Raw genomic sequence first — 26246 nt, 5'->3', positions numbered from 1 at the left:
AAAGAGCCCAGTCACAAGTGGAGTCCCTCAGGAATCAGTCCTTGGACCACTCCTTTTTGGCATTTACTTCTAAAAAGTCAAGGCCAATGTCAGTGGTCTCTGGCTGACTAAATTTGCAGATGATTGCAAATTAGGAGATGTCATTGAATCTCACACTGACACAAATGTTCTCCCGAAAGGGCTGACACAAACAACTGGTGTCAGAGCCATGGTCTAAAATTAAATGCCAAGAAATGCATAATAGTATTCTTTGGAAAGTCATCCATCCCTGGTAACTATCATATTGACAAAACACCCCTTATAGAGTTGACCCAGTAGTCAGGAACTTAGGGACACACATAGATAGTAATCTAGGCTTTGATCATCACATGTCTACAGTGGTGAGGAAATCATTCAATGCTGCACAACTTATAAACAAAGGTTTGGCATCAAAGTCTAAGGAAGTCATTGTTCCACTGTATTTGGCATTCACCAGACCTATCATTGAGTACAATGTCCCCTTTGGTCTTTACCTAACCAGGCATATCCAACATTTGGAACGTCTACAGAGGTTCCTCACTAAAAGAATACAGGGCATAAGTAATACATCCTATGCAGACCACCTCAATGCCCTATCCCTGTATTCTATCTCCTACAAGCTTTTGAGGGGAGATCTATGCCTGGCATACAGGACATTGTCAGACCTCACTGTGATGGACCTCCTGCATATCCACAAAACAAACAGCACCAGAATTGCCTGTTCTAAAGACTTAAACCTTGCCTGTCATATAAATAGGACCTGCTGGAGAAATAAGTATGTATCCCAGAGACTACTCCATCTATGGAACAGGCTCCCCATCCATGTGAAGCAGAGTTACTCTCTAACCCAATTCTAGTGCAACTTGGACAATTGGATGGGAAACCGGAAATTCATCCCTGATTTGACACCTATGTGTCTAATGGACACAGATAACCTGTAAATGGTTTATCTCCCAGGCCCATGCTTACACTTATCAAGGGTATCAGAACTTGTCAGAGATTTAGAATGCATGGCTAGGCTTAAAAATGCCCCTGTGTTTGTTAGCCTAGTAAACACCTATGAACCTATGAACCTGTACAATGCTCCTTTGCTTCTTCTCTCACTAGAAGCAAAACATTACACCAATCCCAAGATAAGAAGCAGGCCACAGCCTATTTAGTGATTCACAGTCTTGTCCCAGATGATGCAAAGGTCTGTAGGCTTGTTGTAGCCTTTTCCTAGTAGATGCCTTGAATAGCAACCAGACCAATCAGGAATGTCAAGCACAGACATTCACTGCCCAACCAGAAACAGTCAGGAATCAATGCACTCTGCTCCTTCTCTCTCCAGGAGCAAAATATAACCACAAATTCCATGCTGTCACCTATGAAGCAGTTATTAGGCTTATAGGGATCAGCAATCATGAGGAAATAATGTCCCTGTGCTCAGAAGCACTAATCCTAAGATGACAGGCAGAATGTGGGCTCTGCAATAATTGGTGGTCTTGCAATAGATGGTGCAGATTTTAAAGGTAAGATGAAAATAAAATGGGTTAATATACTGCAGTGTGCACTAAGCAGTTAGATATGAAAGAGTAGGATACTTAAACTTTAGCTGTCTAAGGGGACAGCCACTAATTTTAAAAGAGCAAGATAGATTGAAAGGGGTGGGTACTTTGGATTCTGGTTTTGTGGAACACTGTGGAATGGCCAATACATTTAATTAGTTGAAAGAGTGTGACTTCACAAAATTATAATTTTGTGCTTACTCACAACAGCCAATAAAAGTGGGAGGGAATGAGATATGTGGTCAAATTAACATAATGGGGAGGCAGCTAGATAGACAGTTGTATTTAAGAACACAACAGCACAGTGAGAGAGGGTGGGAAAAATTTCTGTGTGACTCACAAGAAACACATCTATGGTATTTTTCCTAGTTTTAGTATGCAATTAAACGCAGAATACAAGTAAAACACAGTGTAAATAAAACAAGTCACAGTTTACAAAATAGGAGAAGGCAATAAATTAACACAAAATACAAGAAAGCAAAAGAACTTTTCCCTCATAGCAAGTTGTGGCAGAGTCTAGGTGAGCTTTTCCAGTAAAGTTTTAAAATGTTTTATTTTGCCCCTTGAATAGAAGGTTTAGTTCCCAGCTCCACCCTCAGTTCACAGATAATAAACCTTAAATGACCTGTTCTAATGCTCTGTGTGACTCCTTAATCAACCTGCTCTAATTTCTGTGTGACTCACAAGAGACACAGGTGCCATCTCTTTCCTAGTTTAATATGCAATTAAAAGCTGAATGTAAGTAAAACACGGTGTAAAGAAAACAAACCACAGTATACACAATAGAAGAAGGCAATAAAGTAATACAAGATACAAAAAAAAACAAAGGAAACAATCCTTTCCCTCACAGCAAATTGTGGCAGAGTCTGGATGAGCTTTTCCAGTAAAGCTTTGAAATGTTTATTTTACCCCTTAAATAGAAGGTTTAGTTCTTAGCTCCACCCTCAATTCACAGATAATTAACCTTAATTCACCTGCTCTAACTTCTCTGTAATTCCTTAACTGACCTGTTCTAATTTCTGTACAACTCACAAGAGACACAGCTGGGGTTCTCTTTCCTGTATTATATGCAATTAAAAGCAGAATACAAGTAAAACACAGTGTAAAGCAAACAAATCACAGTATACGAAATAGAAGTAGGCAATAAAGTAAGACAAAATACAAGAAAGCAAAAGCAAAAGAACCTTTCCCTCATAGCAGGTTGTGGCAGAGTCTGGGTGAGCTTTTCCAGTAAAGCTTTGAATTTGTTTTATTTTACCTCTTAAATAGAAAGTTTAGTTCCTAGCTCCACACTCAGATCACAGATAATTAACCTTAATTGACCTGCTCTAACTTCTGTGTGACTCCTTTATTGACCTGTTCTAATTTCTGTGTGACTCACAAAAGACACAGCTGTGGTCTCTTTTGTAGTTTTAATATGCAATTAAAAACAAAATACAATTAAAACACAATGTAAAGAAAACAAATCACAGTATACAAAATACAGGAAGGCAATACAAAATACAAGAAGGAAAAAACAAACCAACCTTTCCCTCACAGCAAGTTGTAGCAGAGTCTGGGTGAGCTTTTCCAGTAAAGCATTTTTTTCATGCTGCATTGCTGCCCCTTCATCTGTTCCAGTATATTTTGGCACACTATGTCTTGTTCCAAATGTTTTATATCACATTCCTCCCTAAGTTTTACATGTTGTAAGTTCTTCAGTTTTCCTCTTTCAAATGCTGCTTTTGTACATTTGTGGTGACCAAATGACAGTCCTGCGTCATCTGAGAAGGTTTTATTGACTTGTAGCTGCTGTTCTAGGTGTTTATTTGATGAACTATAAAATTTTAGATCATCCACAATAGGTAGATGAGATCATTTGACTTGATGAGTTTCTTGGAGTCAGAATCTGTGACCTACACTGTTGAGTAATCAGCTTAATGGCTTGAGAACAAGACAAAACAATAATGATGACAAAGAATGACCCTGAAATATTCCACACTGGATTTTCACTCCCTGGATAGCAATTTGTTCTTTTTTGTGGTTCAGCTATAAAGTGTTTTGCCATTATTTCATATTAATTGCAATAAAATTGACCAGCTTGTGATAGCCCTTGTTCATTTGTAAGCATTCTATAATCCAGGAGTAAGGAATACTATCAATTTTTTTTAGTAATCTAAACCATGCCATACTGAGATTCCTGTTCTTTTTACAGGTCTCCATTATAGTTTTGTTTAATAAAAGATGATCCTTTGTTCCGCATGAATCTCTTTTATTCCTCTTCTGTTCCACAACCATAATTAAATGTTTATCAAAATGACTGTATACTGTATCTACATCAATTTCTGTATATAACTTATATGTTGTTGGGAGACAGGTTATTGGTCAGTAGTTCTTAGGGTGATCTGCAGGTTAACTTTTAAGTATGGTTTCCCCATTGTTAGCCAGTCTGGAGTCATTTCAGAGTGTATATATAAGTAGCTTTCCCTCAAGGTTAAATCATATTGCAAAGATGTAAATACATTTAACCAAAAGTTAGGTACAAGATCTAAAACTGGCATTTTCAAGTTGAGAGCCTTTCTTAACTTTATCTTAGTAGCAGTTACTTCATTCCAATCCATATCTTCTATATCAGAATTTCTTAATTGCTCTTATACTTCTTTTATCCATTCAGCCTCCTTGCTGTGCATAACTGGGTCCTCAGATATTTCTCCAGAATGCATCAATTTCCTCTGTTCTTGGTGGCGTCTCAACTATTGAGTTTTTCTTTCTCAGTTCCTTGTAGAAATTGTTTGGGTTATCCCTAAACTGTTGTTTTGTAGCCTTTATTTATATTTCTAAGTGTATCTCTTAAGTTTTTCAGCCGGTGCAGAGATTTTTAATTTATTGTTAGTGGCAGTGTAACTCAAATTCTGATTGGTTTTGATGTTATGTTTTTGTTTTAGCTTTTTCATTTTTCTATTAGTTTTTTTTTAGATTAATGATGCTTCTCTTCCTGTTTCACAAGTGTTTCTACTGGTGCTTCCATGGTGATACTCTATTTGCTCTTTATTTTTCTTCACCAATTTATGTTTTCTTGGTAGTACCGTGTCTGTTATTAGTTACACTGCACAACAATGTATTCTGTTAATTTCTGTTATATTGTGTGGATCTCTTTATAATTCCAACTACTTTATTAATCTGAGTTATTAATTTTTTGACAATGCATGTCTTATTCACCTTTGGCAGCCTCTATCTCTCATACATATTACAATATTTATCCATTTCTATCAAATCCAGCAGGTCCTCCCTTAAATTAGTTTCTTCTGGTTGAGAGTTTCTTCTGCAGTTTGTGCCTCATGCTCTTTCTGACACTGTGGAAATGTCTTGGCTTTGAAATGACTGTGATATTTCATTTTGTGAAACATATTTATTGCTTCCAACATTTAAATGAATTAATGAGCGACTTTCTCTGCTAATGCACTGCTCTACATCCTCTTTCATTTCTTTGAGCTGTACTTGTTTTAATAAGCCACCATTTTGAAGTGACCCTTGCATCTGGGATTCCCATCCAAGCCTTTCTCTCCTTAACTATCACTTCATTTTCAATCTCCTCCATTTCTGTATCAAACTGCTTTCTTGTCACTACATTAGACTTCTGTGCTACTGTTCTTTCTTTTGTAACATTTACTATGTCTGGGTTCATTTGCCTATCTGTATTTTCAAATATTTTGACTTGCTTTATATTAATTAGCTGACATTCATTTCTTTTCTACATCTGAACTTCACCATGTTAGGTCTCACTTCTTCTCTGGGGTCCATTCCTCTCTCTAATTTTACAAACACGTGGACTTTTTTTTTCTTTCTCTCATAATACTTAATTTTTTTGTTTCGTTTTCCAGTTCACGCAAAGTTTTGTTATCTACACATTGTTTTGTTTTGTTTTTATTTGGTCAATTAATGACCTTAAATTGGCATCTGTAATGTTTGACATTTTTTTCTATTTCAATGTTTTATTTTTCTAATCTATTTTTCACTTACTCTTGCAGTATAACTTATTTTCAGGCACTATGGGTAAGTTGCAGGGATAATAATAATTTCCTTTTTGGTCTCAAGTGTCCATTTATCCATTGCCAGGCATCTTGCCTGGCTAACCAACTTTTTAACTTTTTGTGGACTGTTGTTTTTTATCACAACAGTGGGGCCCCTTAGATTATCTGAGGGATCAGGGCCTAACATAGGATCTCTGTCATCCTCAGAGGACTTTGCACTAGCCTTTCTACCAGCTCTGATCCTAGTGCCTTTGCCTGGTTGGACGCTTTTTAACTTTTTTGTGGACTAATGTTTTTTTTAATTGCCACAGTAGGGCCTCTGCAATCATCTGTTGGATGAGAGCCTAAAAACATGACAAGATTCAACAAGATTCTTTCATCCTTGAAGGACTTTGCATGAGTTTTTTTTTTTTTTTTTACCAGCCCTGGTCTCAATGCCTTTGCCAGGAAAGGGCCCTTTATTACCTTTTTGAGGACTGTTGTATTTTTATGTTCACAGTAGGACTCCTTAGATCATCTGTTGGATCAGGACTTAAAACAAAATCTCTGTCATCCTCAGAGGACTTTCAACTAGGCTTTCTGCCAGCCCTGGCCCTAGTGCCTTTGCCAGCCCTTGGCACTTTCTATCCTGGGATGAGTGCCCTAGCTCTTCCTTTTTTGTCTGCGTTTCTTATTTTTTCCATAATACATTTGACAATTATATCAGCTTTACCTTGGTGGGATTTAGTAATCAGTGGGCCCACTACATGAAGGTATCTACCAAGGCTTGAGAATGATTTCATTTTAAAATAAAACCTTATTTTCCTTTTCTTTTATTTTTTGCATTGATTTCATCTCTCCATCCAGACCAGTACTGCCAGTGTAGTGTTTTTCATGCTTTGTCAAGCATGCAGTAGCATGAAAATTGTGGCTGCGATATACTAACATACTTTGAGAACAAAATTTCTGAGCCAGTAGTAATTGTGGCATGGAAGCTTTCATGCTCATGACTTAATCTCAGTCTAAAAAGGTTTTGCAATATATGGCATACAAGATGCACAACAAAATGGTTATGTGCTCGGCAGGGGTCAGTTGTGACTTGGTTATATTGATGGCAATACTCAACAGTTGGGAACAGTTTAGTTACAGACAGAGCCTGCTCTGCTATAAGATCCTTGGGTGATGCAGTTAGGATTCAGTTGTCCCATTAAAGAAACACTTTTGTTCCTTGTAGCCTCTGATGAGCTGCTACTACTGCATATACTTGGTAAACACCTTTAGGGGTATACTGATATCAAAGGATAGGCTTGTGACCTGACAGAGATTGGCTTCTGTTTGTAACTGCAGGTGACCTCTTGACTTCTGGACACAAAATAGGCATTTTGGAGTTCTAAAGGAGCAAATCTAGTCTCCCCTTGATAAGCAGTGGAGGATTCTTGCATCGAAACCATGCATGCATTTTTCTTTGCTATAAACCCTTTTATGCTACTGTGATTTACAATGGACCTGGGGTTTCTGACCCTTCTGGGGCACCAAAAAGAACACTGAGTAATAGCTTTGTTCTGTTTGATGTGGTGAGAACTCTCTGACTTAGGAGGCTGCAACCTTCTGCCCTACTTGAACTTTTCCATGGTGTAAGATGTCTTGCAGGGACATTAATTGGGATGGGAAGGGAACTCTATAACCTTTCAATATTATGTCTTTTATCTGTTTATTCCTTGTGATTTTGAATTACTTGGGCACATGGAGGGACAATCTTCCTCTAACTGCTTCATCTGTATGATTTAGGTGTCTGTTGACTTCTTCACCAAATAGGAAAGGAGTTGTGTATAACCTTATCTTCTGCACAGTCAATGAGCCAAAGCCAGGTGTGCAGATGCATGACTATGCCAGTGGCTGCAGCTATAGCTTATGCTTTAGCTCTCTTATAAGTGAATCAAACCATGTCATTTGTTAGGACAGGGGACATGTCAAAATATCCATTCCTCTGAAAACCTTATCTAGTGGGTAGATGGATGGATCATGGATGGATGGATGGATGCCTGGGTGGATAGAGGGAGAGAGTTCAGAGTGTGGGAACCTAGTTTGTTGGTTGAAGCACTCACAAAAGGGATTTGATTGGGGTCCCCAACCAAACTGACTGGGAGGGAGGGGCACACAATTTCATCCACCTTCCTGGCCATTAAGACTATTTCATCTCTGTTATACTATGCAACTACACTTGAGGGTTTAAGAATATCCATCAGAGGTGAAACCACCCTAGAGGTCTGGGAACTGTAGCTGCATACCTCATGAAGGGAAGGGGTCAGTGGTCATTTAGGGAACATTTTTGAATTTTGTATCACTAGGTAGTGACTCAGGTGAAAGGAAACCTTTTTCATTATATAAGTTAAGAGGTATGGAACTCTTTTGCTGAACAAATATATACACAGCTTCTTACCACCTATAAAATTATCCAGCTTGTTCAGCAGTAAATACCATTCTACACAGCTATGTTTCCAATCAGTCATTACAATCCAATGACTAAAATCTCCTCTCTGTCCACAAGCCTATGAAGTCTGTTGTGAATGGAACTCCTTACCTATATCCATCAGGTCAATACCCTCCCTCCAGTCATTTAAAACCATTCTGAAAGACTTCCTGGTCAAAATGTGGCTCTGTTTTTGCTCATCCCCAAGATAAACTATATCCTTAAATATGAACAAGTACCTGTTCTTACTTTACACCTCCTTACTCTCCCTTCTTCACTTACTTACTTCAATCTATTGCTCTTCCCCCAAACTCTCTTTTTAAATACGCCATAACTCTGTTTTTTCTCACTTCATATTGCATTTCCCACTTGTATTATACTAACTTGCCTTTTAATTTCTCTATAAAGTGGCTAAAATTTCTCTAAATATTAAATTGCCGTCATATAAGTTGTATCTATTCTTAACCAATGTTATCACATTTTGTCTAATTTAGCATAGTTATTTAAGCTGCAGATGTTTTTATATTGCTTTTGAAGATTGTAAAATTATTGTTCTTAAAATGTTTTGTAATACTTTACTTTTCTCCCTGGGCCTCAGATGAAATTGGGGCACCTAACTTGTTGCACTTTCCCAGTAATCTAATGTCAGTATATAAATAAATATATATGATTGGTTTTGGCTGGGCCTTGTAGGGTATTTTTAGGGAAGGATGCAATTCAAACAATGAGGAAGGGTGTTTCTCAGTAGGCGAGCCAGATTCCTCTTAAGGGGAGGGGCAATGGGAAGAAGGTTGTTCAGTGAGTACCCCAGACCTGTCTAAACATTTTTTCCTGTAGGCTTTCCTGTGTTGAAACTAACAAAAGTTTTAGTGTCACCTGATACAAGGTTGTCTCACCTACAACTACTGAGTATGACTCTGCATGTACTTCAGTTGCCAACATCAGTAGGAAATAAACAAGAATTAGAATGGCTACAGCGAAAGCAAAGTACTATATGTCGGACACCAATATAAGCACAGAAGAAATGTCTGGTGCATGGAATAAGCCATGACCATATACCACTGGATAATGTACAGATAGCTCCATTTAACCTTACACTGCTAAGAGTTCTATACACACCACTGACAAATCATTACTCTTAGTAACTAAGTCTGACAAGAAAGCAGGACACTTCCTGTATTCACACTGCATTGCTAACAGCAGGGACACCATCCCACTCCAATTAAGAACAGTCTGTAACCTGAAAGACTTTAAATGCCAGCTGAAGCAACACCTGATAGATAAATGGCTCTGTACCTGCACCACCCCTGGTTAACCTGGTACTGATATAACTATATGAATTTGTTCTACACACAACTTAATGTATTATTAGCACAACTACACCCTCTATCAACTTTATCTTCCTTGTGCCTCCTTTTCTCCTTCCTTTATTTGAGCTCTAGCTGCTTATCTTATCTTCCTATTCCTAAATTCTGAACAAGCCTTTATAGTAATAAATAATATTAAATAAAACCTAACTATCTATGCATACTGATACATAGATTCATATACAACCTATGTAACTGTTACTTTCAATCAAAACCATATGTAAATCACGTAACTTAAGTCAAGGATGTCTGAATAATGGAACTGTTGCTCATGAATGAAACAATGCAAGTGATGTCCATGATGACTGTACAATGGAGCTTTTCTCCCTGGCCTTTGTTGAAAAAGGGCAATGCTCAGTCAGACTTTCCTGGTAAAGAAATGCCAATAAATAATTAAAATAAATAAATTGCAGCTGTGTGGTGATACTGAATACCTAGGCAGTGGAGTTATTGGTCTAAGGTATGGTCATGATAAGTCTAGCATTGCAGCCTTGGTGCTGACAGGTTTATGACAACTAGAGGCAATACCGTTTCCAGGGAGAAAAATAGCATGCATGGGGCAGGGCATGATCAAATCAGCCAGAAAGACAAAAGAATCCCAGCTTTGTCAGTCTCCTTTTCATTCAGATATGTATGAAATAAGCACACAAGCACATTGAAGAGTACTGCATCCAGGAGAGACCCCAATAGAACTCTACTAGTCACATGCTTAATTCTTCACATTGTGAGTCTGACCACAACCCTTGTGTCCTACCATTCAACCACAAAGCTTCCATTTCTTAGTCTTAGTTCTATCCCCAACTCCTCCAGTTTTGCTATCAGTATAGGATACTGTGATGATGTGAGGTGTTGCCATCCATGCCAGGGAGAATAGGGCAGTACATGTGTAACACATGCCAACATAGTTAGCTGGAGTTTTGTAAATAATTTTGAGTCATTTGACTATCACACTGATTTGTACAGATGCTTGTGTTAAAAATATATCAACAGTGTTATTAAAACTGATTAAATGTTTCTGTTTAAACAAATAATTCTGAAAGGGAAGAGTAGAGGTTTTTGAAATTGTTTTATAATTTTCAAATACTGCAAAAGATCTAAGCAAAGCTATGAATGTGTACTGTGCCAGAGTCAGGTGATCAAATGTGATATCATTCTATAACCAGTACCGAGAGGATAGAACTCACACAACAGCTTGCTTTGTTTTGTTTTCTTTGGAACCTGATATAAAAATCTATGACAGTTATCACAGTTAGTTAGTTGAGTTCAGTTGGTCAATTCATTCTGTTAGAAGTTCATCACCTTGCCTTGTGGAAGTAAGCATCTCAGCATCTAAACTTGCCTTGCTGTATTAAGTTAGCTAGAGTTATTCTTTAGACAGTTAGAAAGTTAGCTAGAGTTATTTTTTAGACAGTCAGGAAATACAGTGAGATCAGTTAAGTAGTGTTTTTCTGCATCAGTTTGAATCTGTCCAACTGTGTTATTTTTAATTTCTCCTGTGATTGAAATGCGGATGTTTATTGTACTAAGATATTATGTATTCTTATGTTTTCTGTTTTATGATTTATTACTAAATATTTTTATACCTTTCATTGTGTCTGGTCTTTTAGAGAATACTTTTAAAATCTTGAGAGTACTTGTGCTTATTTTAGTGACACCTTGGTCACACTGAAAAGCCCGTCTGCTTTGGTTACACTCTACCATTTATATTAGTACTGATTTTACTCAGTAAAATTGAATACCCTTGTAAGACCCTGGCAGTGGTTGATTGGTGGTAGCGAGGCTACCTTATAGCCTGGGCAGAACAGTAAAGCTAGTAGATCTCTGCTAGCCTTTCCCAGGAGTGTGTGTGTGTGTGTGTGTGTGTGTGTGTGTGTGTGTGTGTGTGTGTGTGTGTGTGTGTGTGTGTGTGTGTGTGTGTGTGTGTGAAAATCAAATACCCATGGGTGGATGTGTCAGCTACTTGGAAGTACAACACAGTGCTCCAAAGTTAGTCTTGTTTGTGATCTGGAGAGAGGAGAGCCCAGTCCCAGGTCTGGAGCTTGTTCTTTGTATGTACTTGGGGAAATTGTGCTTGATGCAAAGAGCTGCATCTGAAAATACTGTGTAAATTCATTTCTGTTTTTAGTGATCATCTTTAACCAATGTCAGTGGTGAGAACTTAGCCTCCTTGATTACTGGCCTGGAGAAAAGAGAGATCATCACAGATACAATCAAAGTTTTTGCTGGTACTATCCTGTCACATTGTCATGTGATCTTGAAACACAGTAGTGATAGTACCCAGTTTCAAACCACAAACGAAGTTACACCAAAACCAGTTTATTCGATAAAGCTTTCGGGTCTACACCCTTCATCAGTATAATTTTACAACAGAAATGAGACATTTAAGTAGGAGAACCAATTAAACAAATGCTTCAGCCCAACCCACTCACTTACTAACCTAAAATTATTTAAAAGGGCAACCCCATACACACAAGAGAATTTTTATATATACACATACAAAGAATTTAAATTCACTTTAAATATATCTTAAAATAGCTTAAAATATATACACATATATACATACAACACGTATATGCATGATTCACATTATTCAAATAAATTTAAACATATATTTATACCTAAGAGATAATAAAAATAAAATAATGCCCTCTTACTATAGCTAATAGCTTCATAATTTTTCTCTTTGCTTCTTCACTAATAAGGGTTTTAAATTCACAGCATTATTCAAACCTGGACTCACGTCTGCTTGGAGCCTAATGATCCATTCCAATTCCTTTAATTCTAGGAGGTTATTAATGTCTCCCTTTCTTATACTAATATTGACTGCTGCCAATACCCTAAACTTGAATATATGATTACTTCCTTCTTCCATAATGTGCTTACTTAAAGCATTAGTTTGTAGTTTTCTTCTAATGTCTGACTTGTGTTCTATTATCCTTTCTTTGAGTTTTCTAGTAGTTTTGCCTACATAAAATGAAGTGCAGGCTAAACACGATGCTAAATATACAATTTTTTCTACATTACATGTGGTCAGTGTATTTATTTTATAAATCTGTCCATCAGTAGGATGTTCAAAATAATCTCTACCCTCAAATAAATCATTGCAGCATGAACAATTATAATATTTCATTGTGCCTATCTCTTTCTGAGTTGTAGGTTTACTCTTGAAATCTTTATAGCAAAGCTTTTGTTTTAAAGTTTCTGCACTTCTATATGCCAAAGAAGGTTTACTTCCTACTATAGATTGAATCTCAGGCATAGCTAACAGTATAGGCCAGTTTTTCCTTAATATAGCATTCACATTATATGTATTAAGGTTATAGGTAGTTATATACCTTACATATCCCTTACCTTTATACACTTTATCCTTTTCAGATGTCATACCTCCTAACAATATAGGTTTATAGTGTCCTTCTCTTTCTATTATAACTTTATTTAACTCCTGCTCAATAAGTTCTAGGGGGTATCCACTTGCTTGGAACTCTTGAGCTATGCTGTTAACTTGCTCAGTAAAATTACCATCATCTGTGTTTAACACAGTCTAATAAATTGTGATTTTATAACACCTTTATAAATATGAGGTGCATGCATACTATTCTTAGTTATATATCTTAAAGAGTCAACCTCTTTCCTATATACCTTTGATGTTATTTTGTTGTTTTTTATTGAAAGTGTTACATCCAGGAAGTTAATACTATCCTTAGAAGCTTCTAGTTTAAATCTCAAAAAATCAGTAGAACTATTTAAGTATTGCACATATTCCTCAAGTTCTAGTAGTGTACCTTTCCATAACAAAAAACAGTCATCGACAAATCTTTTGTAAAAAACTACCATCTTATTTAGAGGGTTGTCATTTTGCATCAGCACTTCTTTCTCCCATTCATATAGTACTAAATTGGCATAAGTATTTGCCACTGATGTGCCCATCGCAACACCTTTAAGCTGTAGAAATAGTTTTTGATCAAAAATAAATACATTGTGCATCAATACTACTTCTAAAAGTGCACATAAAGTTTCTATTTCCCTACTATGCATTTTTATTTCATTATTTAGAAAATTCCTTACTGCATTAACCCCATATTCATTAGGGATGTGATATCTAAAGTGACCATAATACAATTGTCCATATTATTTCCAGACTGCCATTTATACAGGCATTCCAGGAAGTCATCAGTATTTTGTAACACTGTATTACAAGTTTTTAAATACTTTCCTAGCATATTCTGTAGATATTTTGAAATGGGTTCTATTATCCATCCACCACCTGAGACTATAGGCCTCAGGGGGTGGATTTAACAGATCTTTATGTATTTTGGGGTTACCATAAATTTGGGGTATTTTAGGGCATGAGACAGTCAGATAATTAAACAATTCCAAACTAATGTCATTTGTTAATTGTAAATCATAAATCATCATGTTAACATCAGCTATAACTTTCTGCACTTGGACATATGGAATTTCTTTAAAAGTTCCCTCATCATTCAAGATCTCATAGAATTTTTCATAATAATACTCTCTTTTCATGATCACACTTGCACCACCTTTATCTGCTTGTTTTATCACAATAGCATCATTAATCATCAATTTATTCATGGCCAAGTTCTCCTGATATGTGATATTATAAACTTTCTTCTTACAAGTTCTACTTTTGTAATAATTTCTTATATCACACTCAACTACATTTGAAAAAGCAAGCAAAATAGGGCATAGTAAAGGCATAAATAAACTAGATCTTTTAAAAACAAGTTTATGTTCATTTTCACTTTTAAAAATCAGTTTCAGTGCAATACTACGTATAAACATTTTCAAGTCCATCAACGCTTGCACCACATTGTCTCTCTTATTCGGAATGAATTTTAGCCCTTTGCTTAAAAGTGAGCTTTGCGCTTCTGTTAATATAATGTTAGATAAATTTAATGTACCTTTAATTACTTTAGTTAGCGTTTGTTCGGTTTGTCGTGAATTAATGGACTGCTGACCTTCCGTTTCCCGCTCGCATTCGGTAGATGTTGCTGCTGGAATAAAAAAGGGGTCTCCTTTTGTATAGATGGTGAAACGACCTTCTCAGGAAGTTTTAACGAAAAAGGTGAAAGCGAAGTAATTTCCTTTTGGATTAATTTCTTTTAGCCTGCTGTTAATTCCGGCACCATGTTGGTTTTCACTCTAGGGCGTACTGCATCATTTTTATTAACGTCGTCGTCATTGACATGCGTATCTTGTCTTCTTTCGGCTTCAGCAGTTTTTAAAGTAACAGATGCACTAATCCTACCAGGATTAGAAACTGCAGTAAATTGCGTGGAATCTTTAGATATTACGTTAGTGGATTCAAATGTATCCAGTTGATCTAACGTATTAGATTTTCTGTTACTTTGAATATTAGGTTGAATATTCTTATTATTAACAACACCCTTAGGTGCTTCTCTTGGCCAAGAGAAGATTCGATTATGCTTAAAATCGAACATATCTCTTTGTAGCTTAGTTCTTTTTCTTTGCTGCAATTTCAAGTCTAGTGTTTGAATACGTGTTAAAAAATCTTGATAAAGTTCTATTAGCTCATTAAAGCAAGACATAGATGTTATTCTTTGTTCTAGTACTTCTATTTCTTCTAGTAGTGCATTCTCTATAGGCTCAAAAAAGGTATTCATTAGAGCCATATAGTCTGTGCTTAATTTTAAATTAAGTTTTTGCCATTGCATTAATAAGTCACTATAAGTATTGCCATATGATGGCATTTTCAAGATTCTTAAGCCTCTTGGCACAATACCCAGCTCAATATATGCTTGGAAACTGAGCCTCTGCCAATGCATGTGTTTATAGCTTTGCACTTTCTTCTCTAAAATGCCAAGCTGCTCTTTAAATTCTAAAGTTTCATTATTCATCATAACTTGTTCAGGAACAGGTTCAAACACTAGTTTAAGTAAAGGATTCTCTTGAAGTTTTAGCAGTTTCTTAAAGGAATTACTAGATGCATCCTTAGCTACTTCCATACTCACTTAAAGCCAAGACCAAGCGACAAATGGAAGAAATATATAAAGTTAGTTAGTCTCAATTGGTAGTAATTCCACACCTCCAAACACCACCAAAAAACACACAATCCTCCTCAGGCTGAAGCTTCTCCTTCTTAGCAGGTGCTGGTAGTAAACACCACAACAACGAAATCTTGAAACACAGTAGTGATAGTACCCAGTTTCAAACCACAAACGAAGTTACACCAAAACCAGTTTATTCAATAAAGCTTTCGGGTCTACACCCTTCATCGGTATAATTTTACAACAGAAATGAGACATTTAAGTAGGAGAACCAATTAAACAAATGCTTCAGCCCAATCCACTCACTTACTAACCTAAAATTATTTCAAAGGGCAACCCCATACACACAAGAGAAAATTGTGCTTGATGCAAAGGGCTGCATCTGAAAATACTGTGTAAATTCATTTCTGTTTTTAGTGATCATCTTTAACCAATGTCAGTGGTGAGAACTGAGCCTCCTTGATTACTGGCCTGGAGAAAAGAGAGATCATCACAGATACAATCAAAGTTTTTGCTGGTACTATCCTGTCACATTGTCATGTGACCCATATACAAACCTGAATCAAATTCAAAGCTATATCTTATCTACAGACACTAAACTGATATGCCTACAGCCTCTCTATTATCTTTTCTCTCTAAAGTATGAACTTTTCTTTTCCTTTTCCTTGCCTTTTCCTACTCTTTTTCTCATACCCCACCTTATTTTCACTATACCCTGCTATTCTTTAACATCTCCTATCTCACTACCCTGATTTTTCAGAAATGCTGTTGGTGGTTCATAATGCGAGATCCAGGTGGGGCTAGTAAAGACCAGATGCCAGAGGTGTATGGAGATGGATGACATTTCATACCAAATATAGATGTCTGGATGACACATGCAGTATCCAAAGACAGAAGGATGACAAGGCTCTGCCCACAGATGGATACATGATTGGACCAATGCCTGTAAATAAAGGCATAACCAGAAGAATGACCAGCGAAGGACAGCTGTCTACAGTCACACTACAAAAAAGATGGACGACAACAGCAATGCACCACCCATGATGGATGACACACTACAAACCTCTAAATTTATGATGAACTTCAGCATCATGTTAGCCAAGATGGATGAGCAACTGATGTGCAAATCAGAGACACTGCGAAACCCAGAACAGAGGACTCCATTGTAACAGGAAGTTCACTTTGTGGTAATGACCAGACCACAGGGACAACCTTCTCTGGTTTGCAGAGACACTGTTCTAAGTGCTAGATGAAAGCCCTGCCAAATCAAAACAGAGGAGGTAAAGACACAGCCTTTTGAATTATAATAAAATAGTCCTGGAAACATTTCTGTTGTGAATTAATAATAATGACTATTACATGACCGACCATTTGACTTAAACCAAAAGTTAGTATAATACATTATAATACCTAAATACTTGATAGTTACTACAGTGGTTCTTTATACTTTGTGTGTGTGTGTGTGTGTGTGTGTGTGTGTGTGTGTGTGTGTGTGTGTGTGTGTGTGTGTGTGTGTGTGTGTGTTTGTGTGTGTGTGCATGTAGACACACATACGTATATTCATTGATTTACTCATTAACATTACTACACTACCTGCTTAAAATAATTCAGGATCACAGACAGCCAGAGCCTATCCATGCAAGTTAGTCAGTCCAGGAGACGATGTCAATCCACTGTGTAAGTATTAGTAAATAAAAACAGACACACACACACACACACACACACACACACACACACACACACACACACACACACACACACACACACACACGTGTGAAACTATATAATTATAGAAGTACAAGTAGTGTTCCTTCATAGATAGATGGCATGATTAAGTAGCTGTTCCTACTGACTTTACTCTTTGTACATATTTAATTTTTTTTCTTCCACCTATTAAAATGAGAGGATGTGTATCATATGCTAATACTACTTGGCTTGTACAATGCCATTGCCTATGCATTTAAGCTCTTGGCTGATAAAGCCACTCTTGAAAGTTCAAGCAGCAAGTACAGATAGATGAAAATTCTCCCTGGTTGGGTGTGTTATGGTTTTATATGTTCAGCAGAAATATGGAATTAGTAATTATGTAACTCAATGGCCTGTCATTTCTTTGAAATTCCTTACCAGTAAATCCTCCTACTCGATCTCATGTTTAGCAGAAACCTAAACAATGTTTGTTATTACTAGTCTTTCTAACTAACCAACTATTCTATTATTATAAGCATTGCTTATTTATTTTGTTATTTAATAAATGGGTAAATGGGCAGGTAGTCCATAGTCCCTTTTCAACCAAATGTAGGCTATGAGGACAAGGGAACATACAGAACCCTGTCTCAAAACGTAATGTTTTCATATGTGTGCTCCCCCCCCCCCACCACCTTAGTAGTGAGTGCTAATCCTAATCCTAATGCTGTCCCTTCCTCCAACTCTAACTCTACACTTTGCCTTAAAAAAAAAAAATTCCCATAACACTGTTACTACACAAGACATACTCAGACACACAAACATGTACAAACCCACACACTAACAACACATCTAGCCCCTTAGCTTACTGTAAAATACACACACTACCACACAGACATACAACTCATCCCCACCCTAAACCTGTTTCTCAGACACATGCACAAACAATCTCACCCACTCCAAACCCCCACTCAGCTGTCATGATGAAACATACTCTCAACATTTTGACCATTTGGCTATCCCTACATTCAACATAAAGCACCCCACCCCAAGCACTCATCGACCAAACAGATATTCGACTAAATGTAGGGGTACCATTTATATATGCATATATACCCTATTTTATATCTATCTATACACACATATATATATATATATATATATATATATATATATATATATATACATACACACATATATATACATACATATATATATATATATATATATATATATATATATATATATATATATATATATATGTTTATTTATCTGTATAAATACCCCATTTTATTTATTCCAACTCCAAGATCATACAGTTCCCAGGGTAAGAGCATGTTCCTCAACCCCAGGAAAATTTTCAGTCGACTGCCCGCTCATAACCCATGTATATGTATATATCTTTGTGTGTGTGTGTGTAAATAAAATACATACATATGTCTCTTTCATATGTATTTATATATAACTACATATGGTTGAGAAATAAACCAAATGAAGTGAAAAAATTCAGTAAATGTGATTGAAATGAAACTAATCACACATTACCGAACAATGGGAAGTGGGGTATTTGCCCTTTCCCCACTGTAGTGCAATTTCAGAGGTGATATATCTATAATTATCAGGAGATGTGGGGGATATAGGCAGGCCTACCCCTCCAAAAAATGTTTACTGTTGTAAAATTCAATAAATTAAGTATTAGACAAAATGTCATATACTTACACACAGACACATACACACACGTGCACGCACATGTGCACCCGCGCACACCCACACACACACACACACACACACACACACACACACACACACACACACACAATTTAGTTTAGCCATATAAATAACACGTTTTAGGGAGGTGGAAGGAAACAAGCACACCCAGAGAAAACCCACACAAATACAAGCATTACAAACTTCACACAGTGATCAGAAGTCACAACTGAACCCCAGACCTGTGAAGCAGAGATCATATCAATGAGCCACTTAGGCACTATACTGCTGAGAAGTTCATATCCACTAAACACATCATCAGGCCAAACAGGGTCACTAATGCCTCTTTCTGCACCAAGATCCTTTCCTTTCTTGCCCATTGTGATCTGCTACTGCAACAAACCACATGCACACTATAAGGTAATTATTATGGTAACTCAGAGAGCCATCTCCTTTGCTTCTTTACTTGTAGCATCAGCTGTGGTCATCCACTGCAATAACTGCATGAAAGAAATGCCAGCTGCAGTCTTCAACATGGGAATTAGATATTACACATGGGAATTAGTTCTTACATATATATAAATTACCCTTATTCCATTTATTTTCTCAACTCATTTTCAAACCTGAGCTGTCACTATGAAGGGTAGCAGTTTTGTTGTTGCATTTATGGGTCAACAATCAACAATCACATTGTTTTGTGTCAGGTTTCAAATTTGCCTTCTCAATGCTTGTACCATTGTTTGTCTGACTTCAAAAACTCTTCTTTATTTTATGACCCAGCATTGACCCCCATGTAGAGGGTCTCTCATGCAGTTTTTCCAGTGCTTTATTTTCTTGCCTGAAACCACAGCCAGCATCATACTTGTCTTCCAGAGCTTTAGTCTTCTAATTTTGGTCTGCATCATTTATGTTTCATTTCCAGTCTACATCTTATTTCTTTAATTCCTGACTGATGCTATTTTTTCTTGTCTGCAAAATGTGTGCTTCATTTCCTGTCTAGTAGCTTAGAGTTGTATGTTTTTGGAAGTTTTAGTGCTCTACTTTCTGGCTTAAACCTTATTGTTTTATTTCCTTTCCAGAAGCCTGTTGGTTTATTTCATGCTTCTTGGACCCCCCCTGCTTTTACTTCCTCCCTGGCATTTTAGGACTGCATTTCTTGTCAGGGGGCTTACTGCTTCAATTCTTATGTAGTCAAAATCTCTCTTATCTGTCGGCATGCACAGTGCTTCCTTTCTGGATGCTCTCTGGCAGTTAGTGGAGATGATTAAGATTCTGAGCTGTTAATGAGCTTTTTCCAGTAGTCAGTTGTACAGGATTTGATTTCTTTTTCCTCAATTTCCCTAGTGTGCGACTGAGCAAGTCAGATTGTTTTTTGGTCCCCTTCTGTCAATTTACTGGCCCAATACTCCAGTGCTCTATGTCCAAGTTGGGCGTAGCAGACAATCTTCTTAACCAGCCTAGACTCACTCTGGTATGTGCTAGGGCCAGTTTTGGATTCCAAGGGTGCCCTGGGGGCTCTGCTCTCTCTGCATCTATCCAGTTTTTTTTCATGTATGCTCTGCCTGCTCCCAATCTCTCACAGTGACATGGTTGCATCAAACGGCAGGTGTGCATTGGAGATGTTGTGGCATATCACCCTCCTTCTTCTCCATACCTCCTCTCAACGATGTGCCCAGACTCCACCAGGGATCATCACAGCAGACATCCATGCCACCACCATTCATCTACACTCTAGGGACCTAAACCTTGTCACCACAATAAACAAGACATGCTGGAGGGATAGATTCCTGTCCCAGAGACTTCCTATACTCTGGAACAAGCTACCCATCTATGTCAAGCAAAGTTCCTCATTAGCACTCTTCAAGAAAAATCTTGATGAGTGGATGGGAAATAGGAAATAGTCCCTGGGGGTCACTTCTGTGGCTCTGCTCAACAGGGGCACAGGAAATTAACTTTCTTGGGTGGCGTAAGCCAGGGAACTTTGTTGGCTAGGCTTATTTAGGCCCTTGGGCTGATAGCCTAGTACCTACCTATGAACCCATGAACCTATAAGATAGGCACGCCCATCCTTCCCTGTGCTCACTCAGTAACCTAAGCCACTAATCAAAACCAGGTTGCATGGATTGTAGTCAGGGTTTTATGCCTGTATGCCACCAGAGCAGATAGGGCTCTGAGCAAGTCACTTGATCAGATAGTGTTTCCAGGTCACGACTTAAAGGGGGTACAATAGGCACAAGTAGTGTTTAGTGGGCTTACCTGGTTAACAAATGCACAAAATAAAAAGCTGCTTAATGCCTAATTTCCTGTATAGTCACTCTACAGCATCTCTGCCAGCACAGGCCAACTGGAAATGTGAAATCCAACTAACTGAACTCCTTGTATGACATATTTGCAAGTGGAAATGAAGATCAAAGACTATAAACAGGGGGTGTATAGTCATTTTTGTTCACATCCTGCCTTTCTACTTTAATGCCATGGCAGCCATTACATTCTTATGTTTCATCTTGTTTTAGGGCAACACCTTCAGCACTTCCCATCTGACCAAGGCATCATTTGATATATTTTATCACTTACTTATGTATGGAAAAAATACATATTTACTGCTGGAAACAAAAGAGACAGTGTGCTTATCTCCAAATCCAAAGTATGACCCTTTCTTGGTGTTACATATTGTTATGTTTGCTTCTGCAAGCTGTTTGTTGAAGCTCCTCATAGTAGATTTAAGTGCAAGACAGAAAACAGGAAAAATTCTTAATCACATAAACTGCCCTAAAAGAGGAACAAAAAAACCTCTTTGGTCTCTTACCTCAATCACTAATGGCTCTGTTGTGGGCCCCCTCCCATGGATGCTCTCTGGTGCCAAGTCACCTTCAGCTCCTCTATCATAATGAATGATCGTGCTGGCGATGTTTAGAGCACGACTGAACTCGATGGTCCAGTGACCATTTAAATAGTACTCTCCTCGAACATTTTTAATGGCTGAAAAGAAAGGAGGACAGATTAGGTGATTTTATTGCATAATGGTTATTAACTCATGCTGCACTGAGCAGGGGAAGTATATGGTCAGGTACATTAGTTGCACACTTGGGAAGGTGTGGTTCAATACTATGTCATATTCACTGAAAGGATCAGAAGTAAGAGAACCCCCAGTTCTGATGTGAATGTTAACTTCTAAAATACGTATTAGGCTAAAATGAACTTTATTATGGGGTTCGTTATGATGACATCTTTACATACAGTTTCCTTTTAAGTACCAGAAATGGTAGCATTAAGTCAGCTACAAATTTAACACTTTAATTGTACTAGCAAGCATCAAGTCTGCTATAACTTCACTAATACTCAAAGCATATGCCATTACATTTAAAAATATTATATATAATATTGTAATGACTAGTCTTCAGGCACTAATTGCATATGTGATATCTGGTGATTCACTATGAGTAATTGTTTCTTGTTCAATTAACATGGTATTAAGTGAAGCTAAAACATTTCAAATCTTGGGAGAGCAAAGTTCAAAACAGTGACACTCTAATGTTATAAAAAACACATCAAATTTTATATACCTATATATATATATATATATATATATATATATATATATGGGTTACCTTCATTTGATCGACAGCCCATTTTACTGAAACCCATTTGGCTGACAACTCATTTGACTGACAACTTGTACTTCAGTACACTTTAAGGCAAATAACAGGGATTTGTTCCCTTCCCCAATGTAGTGTGACCCTGGAGTTGGTATATATAGTTAGGGAGGGTGTGGGGGGCACAGCCCCCCACAATTGGGGGTGTGGGTGGGTGAAGCCCCCCACCTAGTTTCGTTTAAAAGAAGAATATAATACAAAAAGTACAGAATTTAACCCCCCACACCCCCTAACTATATACATACCAACTTCAAGGTCGCACTACAGTGGGGAAGGGGACAAATCCCTGTTATTTGCCTTAAAGTGTACTGAAGTACTAGTTGTCAGTCAAATGGGCTTCAGTCAAATGGGCTGTCGATCAAATGAAGGTAACCCACATATATATATATATATATATATATATATATATATATATATATATATATATAGGTTCCCTATTAGAAGACCGAAGACGCATTCTTTCGAATGCATCTTGGTCGAACTCAAAAGCCTGAAACGGCAAAATATCAAAGCGGCTTCTAAGCGAATTCTTTCTCAGGGAAAGAATTTGCTTGGCCGCTTCGTTACTTTGCCATTTTCGGCACTGTAGTGCAGTCTCGGAGTTGGTATATTTAAGTAGGGGGGTGTGGGGGCACAGCCCCCCACCTAATGTAATGTTTAAAGTATTTTTTTTGTTTTTGGTTGTTGTTGGAACAGCGATTTTTTTCTCTAGGAAAAAAAAAATCGCTGTTCTGACAGTTCGAAATTGTAAGCTTTCGCTTATATAGGGTCGATTAATCACCATTCACTGTTTGAAGCGCTCGGTGATCTAATATAGACCGTATATATATATATATATATATATATATATATATATATATATATATATATATATATATACACATATATATTTGGATCTATGTCAGATTATCAAAGTTCCAAAACTTTGAAATTCATATGGCCAGGACCTAGCTAGTTTTCTAGTTTTAGCACTCAAAACTGTTTCCTTGTGCTCAGCACTTGTTCAAAACTCATTGCAAGCACTAAATCTACAAATTACTGCAGCACTCAACTTGTTAGGAGGAAAACAGCTTTTAGTACTTAAATTAATAAGCACCTATCCAGGCATGTTTAAGGGTTAGCTCCTGTTATTTTCCCCTGTCACCTGATGAATCTGGGCATCTTGGGGCAATGTAGCAATTGCCTCATCGACACTGGCAACCCTTTTCTCCTACCACCCAACTCTACAACCTGTGAGAGATGCACTTATATAGCCAAACTGGAAACCAAGCTCTCTATAGCCAAGATTGTACTAGACAGTCAAGAGGAGAAGGTAAACACCTGCACCACACCACACTCAACACATAGTCCATCAAAACCTACACCACCTAAACCCACACATAGTAACACAAAACACACACCTACATTCTCAGAGAATCTCAAGGAAAATCTGCCCAAACAACAGAGACCTTCAAAGCTGAAATGCAAGCAACCACTACCCCCCAAAACTATCCAAATGACACATAGCCCACAAAAGCAGTGTGCCACTCAACCTCAGCCCATAAGGCAAAACAAAGTACCCAACACACTAGTTATAGGTGACTCTATTGTCAGGCACACTGATGTCCCACTCACCAGGCTAAACAAGGAGAAAGTTACTGTCAGCTGCATGTCAGGTGCCAGGATCCGCCACATAATGCACGCACTCAGGTCACTTCACAACAAGTACAAATATGACTCTGTCATTGTCCATGTTGGTGTGAATGACCTGAGATGTACCTCCCTGGACTACATGAAAAGAGACATGGAGGAGCTCTCGGATCATGTAGCCCAGGCAGGTATGACCCTAGCCCTGAGTAGCATCCTGCCATTACCCAGAATTATACCACAATACAAGGAGAAATGATTAACTTCAACAACTGGCTAAGCTTCTGGTGTCATTCTAAGGGGATCCAGTGTCTGTCTGCCTGGGATGACATCATCAACAGACCATGGTGCTTTGCCAGAGATAGCCTGCTCCTGATGCCCCTGGGATTCTGGATACTGGCTAAGGCTCTTGCCACCCCTATAGTGCCTTTTTAAGTGAGGTTCAAATGACAAACTCACCACCATAGCAGTTATAAGCAAGCAAAATCTGAGGGTAATGCTACTCAATGCTAGAAGTCTAAACCTCAAAATGTACTCACTCGAGGCACTCCTTAAAATGGAGAACATCGACATCTGTGCAGTGACGGAGACCTGGTTCAAAGCTCCAGAGACTACCCCTGCATTACCATGCTAATACTCATACCATACCTTTCGGCCACTTAACCTGGACCGAAACACTAAAGGAGGAGGGGCTAGGGTGTTGGAGCTAGAGTAATGCTCCCAGTCTATGTTTGGGTAGTTGAAGTTGCCCAATATAATGGTGTTTGGAGAGACCTTCATATTTTCCAGTGTTCTCAGGAAGGCTGAGTGGAGTTCCTGGGTTTAGGAGGGTGGTCTGTAGCAGGCTATAAACTGGAAGGCAGTTTTACCCACTGTTAGTTGCACATGGATAGTCTCTGATGCTTTGTGCTGTGCCACCAACTTGGAGGTGTGGGTATCTTTGACGAATATTGATACTCCCCCTCCTTTTGTGGTTCGGTCCAAGTTTTGGGGCCAAAAAGCATGGTATGAGGTATAACCTGGTAGTGCTGGGGTGCTCTCAGGAGCCTTGAACCAGGTTTCTGTTACTGCACAGATATCGATGTTCTCCATGCTAAGGAGAGTTTTGAGTGCATGCATCTTGAGGTTTAGACTTCTGGCGTTGAGTAGCATTACTCTTAGTTTCTTATCCCTTGTGATACCTATGGAGGTGGGTTTGTCTTTTGAGCCTTGTCTAAAAAAGGCACTATGGGGGTAGCAAGAGCCTTTGCCAATATCTGAAAACCCAGGGGTGATAGGTGCAAGCCGTCCCTAGCGAAGCATCGTGGCTTGTCGAGCATGTCATCCCAGGCTGACAGGCATTGGATCCCCATTGAATGACACCAATACTTAAGCCAATTGTTGAGATTGATCATCTTGTCTTCATATTGTTGCATCATTATTGGTGAAGGTAAGATGCTACTCAAGGTCAGGGTCATACCGGCCGGCCAGGGAGGTATGTCTCAGGTCATTCACACCAGCATGGACAATGACTGAGTCATATTTGTACTTGCCTTGGAGTGACCTGAGTGCTTGTGTTATGTGGCGGATCCTAGCGCCCGACAGGCAGCTCACCGTGACCTTCTCCTTGTTCAGCCTGGTGAGCGGGATGTCAGTGTGCCTGATGATAGAGTCACCTATTACAAGTGTATCAGGTGTGTTGTTTAGCCTTAAGGGCTGTGACTGTTCAGCACACTGGCTTTGTGAGCTATGTGTTGCACGTGTTTTGTTTTGGGGTATAGGTTGCTTGGTTGTCTGCTTTGGAGGTCTCTGCTGCTTAGGCAGATTTTTATTTAGAGCATCCGAGTATGTTTTTGTGTGTTTATGTGTTTGGTTTGCTGTCGTGGTAGGTCTATGTGAGACTGGAATTGTAGTGAGTGTGGTTTCCTTTTCCTCCTGACTGGTTACACCAGTACTGAGTTGAGAGAGCTTAGCCTCCAGTTTGGCTATATGGTTGCATCTCTCACATGTGTTGGAATTTGTTGGGAGGAGGAGAGGGGTGTCTGTGTACATGAGGCAGTTGTAACATTGCCTCAAGATTCCCAGATTCACCAGCTGGACCGGAGAGGCGATTGCCAACTGACCTTTGGACATGCTAGAATAGTATTGGGAATTCCTTTATAATTGAAAAAAAAAGGG

The 26246-nt window shown here is 38.2% G+C and overlaps 1 protein-coding gene across 2 annotated transcripts in view; it reads right to left on the bottom strand.

Annotated features, from left to right (window-relative positions):
• The window catches only part of PAPLN (papilin, proteoglycan like sulfated glycoprotein), a 1077292-nt gene that overhangs the window by 490869 nt on the left and 560177 nt on the right, over nt 1-26246 (bottom strand). For both annotated transcript variants that reach the window (XM_044074058.1, XM_044074059.1), the window contains exon 9: nt 21617-21789. In XM_044074058.1, coding sequence (XP_043929993.1) covers nt 21617-21789 — 173 coding nt within the window. The remainder of the gene's footprint in view (nt 1-21616; nt 21790-26246) is intronic.

This window comes from Protopterus annectens, chromosome 6.part0 (assembly GCF_019279795.1).
Source record: "Protopterus annectens isolate FY-2018-M chromosome 6.part0, PAN1.0, whole genome shotgun sequence".
In the NCBI taxonomy this organism is placed as follows: Eukaryota; Metazoa; Chordata; order Ceratodontiformes; family Protopteridae; genus Protopterus; species Protopterus annectens.
Note: the sequence above shows the minus strand (reverse complement) of the source record. Positions and strands in the feature narration are given on the sequence as shown.